We start from the raw sequence: 10,703 nt of genomic DNA, 5'->3' as shown, positions 1-10,703 counted from the left end.
CAGATAGCTAGACAGATAGCTAGACGGACAGATCAATAGAAATCTAGACACACAGCTAGACAGACAGACTGACAGAAAACTAGACACACACACACACAGAAATTGCGAGACAGACAGACAGATAGCTAGACAGATATATAGATAGACAGACAGACAGATAGCTAGACAGACTTATAGATAGACAGACAGACAGCTAGACAGATATATAGATAGACAGACAGAGAAAATTAGAGACAGATATATAGACAGACAGAGAAATAGCGTGACAGACAGACAGATAGCTAGACAGATATATAGATAGACAGAGAGAAATAGATAGACAGATATATAGACAGACAGATATATAGACAGACAGATATATAGACAGACAGATATATAGACAGACAGATATATAGATAGACAGATATATAGATAGACAGAGAGAAATAGATAGACAGATATATAGACAGACAGATATATAGATAGACAGAGAGAAATAGATAGACAGATATATAGACAGACAGATATATAGATAGACAGATAGCTAGAGAGACAGAACAGAAAACTAACTTACAGTTACAACTCATTACAATAAATATAATTAATACATCATTGACAAGTCACGTGTCATGATAAATAAGGTCTGGGAGGATTCTTGAGACACTCTGGATAGTAAGGAAGAGCAATATGGATGAAGAGCCTTTTACAGAGTTCAGAGTTTACAACTGTCCCTGAAGTGTTCACATTAGAGGTTTATATCGTACATACCTGATTAATCTGTTTATAGACCCAGCCATACCAGTTACTGTGTTCAACATCTCCTGAACCATTCCCTGGAACTATCACTACTCTCTTCACAGCCATCACCTCTGTTTCAGTTAATAAATAGAAGTAATAACACACTGCACCGAAGGTTTCCTTTCCTTCTTCCTTTTTTGTTCTTCTTCTTCTTCTTCTGATAGAAACTAGCCGTGTATACCGCCACCTGCTGGAGTAATGAGCATTATTACAACCAGAGCTGTGTTTAAATTCAGAACAGATAGGATGAGTGTATAGTGCATCAGTGTACACACACTACAGAGTACACACACAAACACACACAAACACACACACACACACACACACTACAGAGTACACACAAACACACACAAACACACACACACAACAGAGTACACACACATACACACACGCACATGCACACACTACAGAGTACACACACATACAAACAAACACACACACACGCACACACACTACAGAGTACACACAAACACACACACACACACACACACACACACACACACACACACACACACACACACACTACAGAGTACACACACACTCCGAGGTAGAATAGTACAGTCATATACAGTAAAAACATATCAAGTCTAATACATTCAAAACGGAACCCTTTATTTAATTAAATTTTAATTGAATTTACTTTATTTTAACACAACAGGTTCAGGACAACAAATAGGGTCATAATGAAATTGCATTTTATTTTATTTCATTTTATTTTATTTTATTTTATTTTGTTTTATTGGAGTCACGTGGGGTCATGAGGAAGCCATCCCGGTTATCATGTTATGTCAAAATGACATTTAATTTAAATTTTATTCTATTTTATTCTGTTTTGTTTTAACAGGACAGTTTAAGACATCACATGGGATGGTGATGAAAGCATTATTTAAAAAAATGTATTTTAAGACAGACAGACAGATAGATTGACAGATAGATAGATAGATAGATATACAAACAGACAGTCATAGATAGACAGTATGACAGACAGACAGACAGATACAAAGATAGACAGACAAACAGATAGACAGACAGACAGACAAACATAGACAGTAAGACAGACAGACATAGACAAGCATAGATAGACAGTAAGACAGACACACAGAAAGACAGATAGATAGACAGGCAAACAGATACATAGACAGATACATAGATAGACAGACAGACAGACAGATAGATAGATAGACAAACAAATAGACAGACAGATAGACGTTTCCATTTTGTTTAATTAACATACGGGTCTCAAGACACTAGTAATGGGAAAATGAAGCCTAATAAAGCACTGAGGCTTCCCCTTGACTGCTCCGGGAAAAGATTCAAAGCTTCAGGAATGTCGAAACAGCGCCATCTGGTGGTTAGTGAAAAATAAAGCAGCCAAAAGCCTGTGGACTTAAATTGAATTTAATTTGAAATTAAGATATTAAATATAATAGTAAAATTTATTAATGAATGAAAGCAAGACACTGTGATACATAAATATTTTTTTCTTTGCAAATACGATACATACATTGGACGTTGTAAGCTGAAAATATTCCCAAATAGGGGAAGTCTCTCTGGGTTTTTTTTTTTTTTTTTTTTGGCTGATGCCATTGTTATATACCGTAAGTAAATAAAACTTTTGTGAAAGTTTAACATTCACCCCTTCCCCAAACACGGAGCCCTAACCCCCACCCTATCCCAAATACCAACACCAAATGACCTAAACAAAAGTGCACAAATTCACCAAGAAAAAGACAAAACTGCAAATAATTGGTGACAAATAATTTTAAATTTGTGATGATTTAAATAGTAACGTATTGATTATCCAGTTTTCAAGGTACGCCTCACAAACCAACAACCAACCAGACTCTTCTTCTTCTTCTTCTTCTTCTTCTTCTTCTTCTTCTTCTTTTAGGTTTAATGGTGGTTGGCAAACCAACTTAAGGTGCATTACCACCACTGGACTGGAGTGTGGACAGCAGATTGGCAGGGACAGAAAAAAAAAGTAATAATAACAATTATAATATTTAATAAATAAATAAATAATAAATAAATAACCACATACTACATAGGCATACTAAATGACTAATGTCTCTCACGTATCCCAGTATTTTTCAGATAACTTATTATCACCAGCCTACACATTCACAATAATTCTGCAATATGAACGTTTATTCCTTTATTACTATTTGTTGCTCACCCTCTAATGTTAACTGCGCAATAATCCATTCATCACTTTTCTGTATATAAACGAGTTATTACTCATCTCTATATATATATATTCATATTTGCATTCATCTGTACATACATCGAGGTACATATACATAGTGTATATATTACCATTATTATTATTATTTTCACTACTATTATTCTTATTTTTCTATTCCTATTGTATATATTTTTTAGACATAATTTTTTTCAATTCATTTCCTATTTAATGTGTATTCTTTCCTATCTTTTTTTGTGTGTAATTGAGCTGCTGTAACGAGGGAATTTCCCTAGTGTGGGATCAACAAAATTTTTATGTTATTTTATCTCATTAGTGCACTTTTCCAGATGTTTTTCCAGCAAGTTCTCTAATGTCATGTTTTGCTTTCCAATTTGCATCTCTAGCTCAGTCCTTTCTTCCTCATATCTTTTGCAGTCTAACACAATGTGATTTAGCATCTCTTTTATTTATTACACATTTTATTCTGTGTAATGTTAGATGTAAGACAGCATGACCTATTCTAAGACGCGTAATTATCATCTCTTCCTCTGGGTTCCTGCCCTGCCTCATACTCATGCCTACTTGTTTTTGTATATTATATAGGTGTCGTCCGGTGTCCCAGTATTTCTGCCATATTTTATTATGCGTGTGTCTCTTTAAAATGGTTACCAACCAACCAGGACTCTGGGGCTCGGACATTCTGACACGCGAAGCGAATCTCGCACGTGATTGGACAGAACGTACAAAGGCTTCGTTTCTCGTCAATCACGTGACTCTGTGAAACCAATACACGCCTCGGTACGGGGCTTCACGTGCCTCGAAAGTTCAGCGTCCAGCACACCACGTGGGGTCTTGACGAACGCACGTTCGGGTCACGTGATCTTGAATCCCGGAAGCAGAATTCAAAACAGACGCGTAATCTGTAAGGAGGTATGGAGAATTGTTTTGTTTGAGTTACTTCTTTATTATATATGTTCATCTCTTTGCTTTACAGTGAGTTTGGGTGAGTAGTGACACCAGCTGAGCTCTGTTTATACGCGGCAGTGTTTCTGTCAGCAGAATGCTGTAATATAATGTAATGTAATGTAATATAATATAATATAAGACCTTGGCGTGTAAACAGAGGCGCGTCAGTGAAGCAGCTCTGATAAACAGGACTCTGCTGTAGTGGCACATTTTACTTGCAGTTTGGCTTCAGGGGTTATTTAAACACCTAAATTCTCTTTCTAAGGGAGATCAGTTAATCTGGTAAGTTATTTGCTTCCTTATTGCTTTAATAAATTGATAAATAAATCTCTGTTTCCTAACTGATGTACTACCCTACCTTACCCTGCCCTAACCTTTACTGTTGGGTTATTTTGTTTCAAATTTACTGTAGGATTGTTACTGGTCATTTAAGGACTGTTTTCTTTCAATAATCAATTACCAGCTGGTGAAGATTACCAGTTTAACTACTTCAGTGTGTGTTTTGGTCAGATAAAGGAGGATAAACTTGTTTCTGACACTCTGACATCACTAATCTGTTTAAAACAAGACATTTGTTGAACAGCTTTGCTAGTTGATTGGTGATTTATATATATATACATGTGTGTGTGTGTGTGTGTATATATATATATATATATATATATATATATATATATATATATATATATACACACACACATATGGTTTTTACAAGATTTTTTCTTTTACAAGAAGAGGATTGGTGTTACGCTGGAGCTTTTTCACAAAATGAACATTTAAATATTGAAATCAGGCTCCGTCTAATTTTTATGCATAAATTTGCATACTTAAGAAAATCAAATGTCTAGGCTTTGGATGATGTTTATTTCACTGAAAAGATGCTCTTAAGAGAAAGAACAGAGCAGATTTTCTCAGAACAATTTGTGTATCATTTCTTTGAAGTTCAGCAATTTGAGAAATTCTTCTGTCGTATCCTTCTTAATAGGAAGAGTATTTTTTTTTTCTACAAAGTGAGATTTTTGCTTCTGAATATAGAAAAAGTAGGTTTTGAGGAAAATGCTTTTAAAAATACAATGTTGTGTAATGTGTGCTTCATAAGGTTTATAAAGGAATTTGACCCCTCTGTCAGTCCGTACAGTATTTCCCAAAGTTTTTTTTGACATTGTTGCAGGCAAAAATACTCGATTTTGCTGCGGATTAAAAAAAAAAAAAAGTGTTGTTTGTGTTGCACGAAATAGTTTTACACGGTCTTTCGCAGTGATGTTTGTTGGTAAATGAGATCTTTTAGCTGTACTCGTGTTTGACGCACGTGAATCGAAGAGAGTTCTGGCTGAATGCGTGTCGTGATGGTCACGTGACGCGTCTCGGCCCGAATCTGCGGAAAATCTGCGCTAATTGCGAAAGCTCCTCCGAATATCATGGAGTTTGCTCGATTTTTCTTTCACTTTTTCGATCGCAAACATCACAAGATCCTGGAGGGATTGGTTGCTAATTTCCAGAGTATCATGAGTCGACACAAAGAGTGAACGAAACATTTTTATTACAGCAGTCTAGGAGGAGAGATATTCCAGATTATCCAGAAAGCAAATGATAAATCAATACATCGTGGTATTTTTCAGGGCTTGTAAGACACCAGAGGAATCAGGAGGTGCAGTGTGGGTCACTTACGTTCGGGTTTACTTGGTTAAAATTGCCGATTTGCGCTTTTATTTCCACAGATCGGTATTATACTGACATGATGTGCACGCTGAGCCTCGTTGCAGCTGTTTTCATGGCTCACGTTGTGTCTGTGAGCAGCTCGGAACAAAACGTCGACCCTAATGTACTCAAAGCGGCCGACTTTGCCATCAGGTTCCACAATGGCATGGCGAACTATCCTTATGCGTATAAAGTCGTGGACATCCTGTCTGACTCTGCTGAGGTACGTGACACTTAAAGCTGATCTTAAACCCTTAGTGACTCGTCTTATAACATATCATTTAGAAAAGTGTATATTATGAGAGCCAATTATAGTCCTGGTGACGGAATGACTGTTTGTAGCTGCTATAACGTAAGTGAGCAGAGGTACTTAACTTGTTTTGTGCTGCAGGATGAACATTAAAGATAGATATAAACAGACATCGCAGACGTCCAGCTCTCCTTATCTTAATCTTTATATAGTGCATGTGAGAGACCAGTGCTTCAGAGCGCTCTCATCTTCTATCCTGTATTCATCTCTCTCTCTGTAGTGAAACGTCTACACCTGAGAGGACGAGTGTACTGGTGTTTGTCTAAATTTCCATGACAGTAGACAAGCAAAAAAACAAACACATTTAATCGATAGTAAGGCTGATAAGAGAACCATTCCCTGTTCATTGCACTTGAGTTTAAAAGTAATATCTCTAATTCTGTATGATTACAAATCGAAAGAGTAGACGATTGCGTATTGTGTAACAAAGTCCACTGCTGGACTTGATCTCGGATTATCCTAATCCTCTCGTAAGACTACTAATAAAGACTTGGCAGTGTTTATTGCATTACATCAGCTGCTCAGATGTTTCCAGATCCAGAGCCATTACATCAAAATAAACACGCGTTCATTCGCCGTCTCATGATATCACATGATCAGCTTATTGCGCATTTGACTAAAGCTCGTAACTTAGATCTCCGACCAGGAAAAAACTTTATAAAACTGTATATCAGTCATTACAGTTAGCTGGCTAGTTTGTCCCTAGCAAAAAAGAACATGGAGGCGTCCATGTATTTCGCACGGAGCTCGAACAAGGTGTAATTCCGACTTTCGAAGGAAGTCGCACTATTGGAGTTTGAAAATCCAAAAAATAAAGAAGAAGAAACGGTGTCATAAACACTGTATTACACATGGGAGTATGATGGTATGACTGTATAGCACGATAAAACAATCTGAAATGCAGTTGTGTGCAAAAGTTTGCATCCCTCCTGGTTTTTTTGGGGGGGGGGGGGGGGGGACCATCAGAATTTGACTGTGAAAATGAAACGTGGGTGTTTTTAATGAATTTTAAAATGATGATATGAAAATAAAACAAAACTCATCTGTATCCTGAAGCCAAGCGAGCTAAAATCATCTGTGCTTTCTGGGTGGGAGGGATGGCGTTCTCTCTCTCCCTCTCTCTCTCTCTTGCACTCCCTCTCCCACTCTCCGTCTCTCTTGCTCTCGCTCTCCCTCCCTCTCTCTCTCTCTCTCTCCCTCTCTTGCTCTCCCTCTCTCTCTCGCTCTTCCTCCCTCCCTCCCTCCCTCTCTCTTTCTCTTTCCCTCCCTCTCCCTCCCTCTCTCTCTCTTGTTATCCCTCCCCCTCTCTCTTGGTCTTGCTCTCCCTCCTTTCTCTCTCTTTCCCTCTCTTTCTCTTTCCCTCTCTCTCTTTCTCTTTCTCTCTCTCTCTTTCCCTCTCTCTCTCTCCTCTGTCAATCACAGCAACACTAGACGATTGTGGGCATCTGTGAGCTCATGGATGCGGAGGAGGGCAGATAGCGCTTTGTGGTATCATAGAGGGGAGAGTTAGATTGTGGGTGGGAATTAATGGGCAAGACCGACATGGGGAGAAAATGGTGGTGGAATAAATAAAAAGAATAATAATACAGTTTAACCATAAATAGAAAAAGAAAGGAATTACTTCTAATTAAATGTGAGAGATTTTAAAGTGCGTGTGTGTGTTTGTGTATGCGCACCTCAGATCTACCCTCCTGCCCGAGTGAAGTACACAATAGAAGCGCAAGCTGCTCAGACGACGTGCAGAAACAACGGCCGCATGAACCTGGAGAACTGCAGCGTTGCGGCGAACGCACAAGTAAGAGACCGCGTTCGATTTTCCGTCTTTGTTTGGGTGTGTCTCAATCAGCTCGCTGATTGAGGACCCAGGCTCACTACACATTGGGACACCGATGACTCAATTTCCGGCGACATGACTGCGTACTTGCGTTGTAAAGCTTCACCACCGGCGTTTATCAACAACAGGCAGGACCGATATCTTTCTTATATATCGTGTAAATTTATTAGCTTAATCACACGCGTGTCTATCATGGTACATCAAGCGGGTGGATTTTTAAGCAATCGTTAAACACTTAAAAGTCTTTAGACTCGAACAAACCGTATATAAAACGTATATATCTCTATGGTAAGTAATCATTTGAGAGCCACGATATCAAGCTGCTTACATTTGTAGACGAATTGGGCCGAGAGTTCGTCCGCCATTTTCCGCGAGCCGAGAGGCTTCCGAAAACATGACGTCATTTCCTGTAAGAGAACATAGTGAGCATTGACGCTCCCTAGTTTTTGCGGTGCATTGTGGGATTTTTTTCCGGGCGCGAACGTTCCAGTGCACGGGAAGGATTTTGCGATTGAGACAGCCCTTAAAATGGCCGACTTCCTGATCAACGCCCCGGCTACTGGACTAGAGAGCTGATTAAGACGCACCCTAATTCTGCAGATCGTATTCAGGACTCAGTTGCCATGGAAACTGCACATGCTTCAGTAGTTTTCATGTAAATACAGTTATTATGGGCAGGTAGCACGTGCACTTACGCTATATATTGTAGATATTATACGACGATTAATATATATGTATATTTTTTTAAACAGACGATGATCTGCAACTTCGTGGTTCTGGCGGTTCCAGGAGACAACACGGTTCCTCAACATGTTCTGTCACAGCTCTGTGCCTGACGTGTCCTTCATCGAACCGCACGAGTGACTGCACTGTAGTTTTGTTTTGCCTTTTCAAAATGTAGACCGTTTCCTGAGAAATCGGGGAAAGATTTTCCTTGAGAAACATCCCGTATCGTGTTTCCTTTCCTTGGAGAAGCTCCGTATTGAATAAAACACTTACGTGGCATGCTGTTGTCGGAAAATAATCAACAACGAGATGACATAATGCATCTCGAAATGAAGCGGGCTTACTGTTAGTTGATTATTTTCCTATAAAAGGACGTCCTGAAATGTTTTATTCCTTAAAGATCGGCATCGTTTTCATCCGCTTGTAGTTACATGTAACGTTTAGGAACACATGAAACAAGTTACTTCCTGTTATCACTTTAGTTATAGCGGCTGTAAGCGGTTGGCGTCGGTCCTGAAGACTTTCCCGTGGTGTAAAACTCACTTACAGCTGTTACAAACTTACACTGACACTGGAGACTCATTCCATAAACAAACGCCGCCTCATAGAAAACTTTACCACGACGTGGTGTTTTTTAATCTGTTGATTAGCATTGGGCGTAGACTACGCGGCGCTTTCGCCAAACTATCCAAGTGTAAGTCGTTACCATAGAAACGATGACGCTGTTATAGTAAATGAAACAACCTTCCGACCAATCGTAATCGAGAATTCACATTCGGCAGCGCTGTGGTGTAAGTTTATCACTATTTGAACGTTAGACTGGAGGTGGAATAGCACTTTTATGCACTTTTAATAGCACTTTTATGTATAAAATAAGCAGATGAACAGTGACATGTTCGCAGTGTGAAGTTCTCAGACCCTGCTCAGAGAGAGTGTGTGTTGCTACAATGTATTTATTCACACCTGACCTTTACTTTGGAAACGTCGGAGTAAGGAACGAGCTTCAGAGCTCACAGCAGCTCAGCATCGTGCGTTTCTATAGAGATACTAACTGCATAAAACACTAATAACCTGATCTCCGGACGCGGCGGGGTCCGTGTGGGCTTTTAAACAACACCACTGCTGTTATCATTACAATAATCCTGAAATAAAGAGGAAAGAATTTGTTCCTGTGTCTCTCGTCCTTTCTATCAGTAACATATAAAACAAGCAAATCCCAGTATGTGAAGAGAGAGAGAGTGAGTGGGAGAGAGAGAGAGCAGGAGAGAGAGAGAGAGAAAGAGGGAGAGAAAGAGAGTGTGAGAGAGATGGAGAGAGAGCAAGAGAGAAATAGGGTGAAAGAGAGTGGGAGAGAGAAAGAGAGTGTGTGTGTGTGAGAGAGATAAAGAGAGGGACAGAAAGAGTGAGAGAGATGGAGAGAGAGTGGAAGAGAGAAAGAGCGAGAGAGAGGGAGAGAAAGAGTGTGAAAGAGATGGAGAGAGAGTGAGAGAAATAGCGTGAAAGTGAAAGAAAGAGTGTGAGAGATGGAGAGAGTGGGAGAGAGAAAGGGAGAGAGAGAGAATGTGAGAGAGAGCAAGAGAGAAATAGTGTGAAAGAGAAAAAGTGGGAGAGAGAGAAAGAGAGAGAAAGTGGGAGAGGGCGAGAGGGAGGGAGGGAGAGGGGGAGAGGGCGAGAGGGAGGGAGAGAGAGGGTGAGAGAGAAAGGGCGTGAAAGAGAGAGTGGGAGAGAGTGGGAGCGAGAGGTTGATACATAAAAAAAGTTGATATTATATAATAATATATAATAATGTTCAGTGATGAAGTAGAAATGCTTGTGTTTGTGGAGAGTGAATGTGAGACTAACAGGAGGTTTTTTAGAATTCAGTCAGTGTTAATATGAATGAATAACATTCAATAAGTTAATAATCTTACTTTAATCTTCAGAATTGAGTTCATGTGTTCATGTTCATTAGAGTAATGTGTGTTCTGTTGATGAGACCAGTTACTGTCAAACAACGTGTTGAAATGGAGAGAATAAAGTTTTTATTTACATTACCTTCAGAATTGTGGAATTAATTTTCATTCAAAAGAAGGTGTAAAAGGCAGAACTATCGGTATCGGCCGATATCACTCTGAATAATCACTTATCTGTATCGGCTGAGAAATTTAGCATCGGTGCATCTCTACAAGTTACAGAAGAAAAAGTACAAAATAAAAATCAGGAAGTAAAAA

At 39.1% G+C, this 10,703-nt stretch overlaps 2 protein-coding genes across 5 annotated transcripts in view; one reads left to right on the top strand and one right to left on the bottom strand.

Annotated features, from left to right (window-relative positions):
* Window positions 1–911, bottom strand: part of rbbp9 (retinoblastoma binding protein 9) — a 3,410-nt gene extending 2,499 nt beyond the window's left edge. The window contains 1 exon segment of the mRNA NM_001200886.2: window positions 748–911. Coding sequence (NP_001187815.1) covers window positions 748–843 — 96 coding nt within the window. The 5' untranslated portion in view covers window positions 844–911.
* Window positions 912–3,751: 2,840 nt separating this feature from the next.
* zgc:194981 (CY domain-containing protein) lies at window positions 3,752–9,659 on the top strand. 4 transcript variants are annotated; one of them, XM_017477915.3, is made up of 5 exons: window positions 3,949–3,965; window positions 4,086–4,210; window positions 5,644–5,846; window positions 7,615–7,728; window positions 8,520–9,659. In XM_017477915.3, exons 3-5 carry the CDS (start codon window positions 5,661–5,663, stop codon window positions 8,601–8,603), a joined length of 384 nt encoding a protein of 127 aa, XP_017333404.1. In that variant the 5' UTR covers window positions 3,949–3,965; window positions 4,086–4,210; window positions 5,644–5,660; the 3' UTR covers window positions 8,604–9,659. The 4 variants fall into 4 exon arrangements, with proteins under 4 accessions (XP_017333402.1, XP_017333405.1, XP_017333404.1 ...); XM_017477913.3 differs by lacking the exons at window positions 3,949–3,965; window positions 4,086–4,210 and adding an exon at window positions 3,752–3,892; XM_017477916.3 differs by lacking the exon at window positions 4,086–4,210 and having other exon boundaries at window positions 3,873–3,965.
* The last annotated feature ends 1,044 nt before the right edge of the window (window positions 9,660–10,703 follow it).

This window comes from Ictalurus punctatus, chromosome 10, assembly GCF_001660625.3.
Source record: "Ictalurus punctatus breed USDA103 chromosome 10, Coco_2.0, whole genome shotgun sequence".
In the NCBI taxonomy this organism is placed as follows: Eukaryota; Metazoa; Chordata; class Actinopteri; order Siluriformes; family Ictaluridae; genus Ictalurus; species Ictalurus punctatus.
The sequence above is the reverse complement of the archived record's forward strand: the minus strand, read 5'-3'. Positions and strand labels throughout refer to the sequence as shown.

Excerpts from the sequence above, each read along its gene's own strand:
- zgc:194981 (XM_017477913.3), top strand. The coding sequence starts at position 5,661 with ATGATGTGCACGCTGAGCCTCGTTGCAGCTGTTTTCATGGCTCACGTT. Across the intron at positions 5,847-7,614 it reads TCCTGTCTGACTCTGCTGAG|ATCTACCCTCCTGCCCGAGT; the intron begins GTACGTGACACT and ends TGCGCACCTCAG. Across the intron at positions 7,729-8,519 it reads GCGTTGCGGCGAACGCACAA|ACGATGATCTGCAACTTCGT; the intron begins GTAAGAGACCGC and ends TTTTTTAAACAG.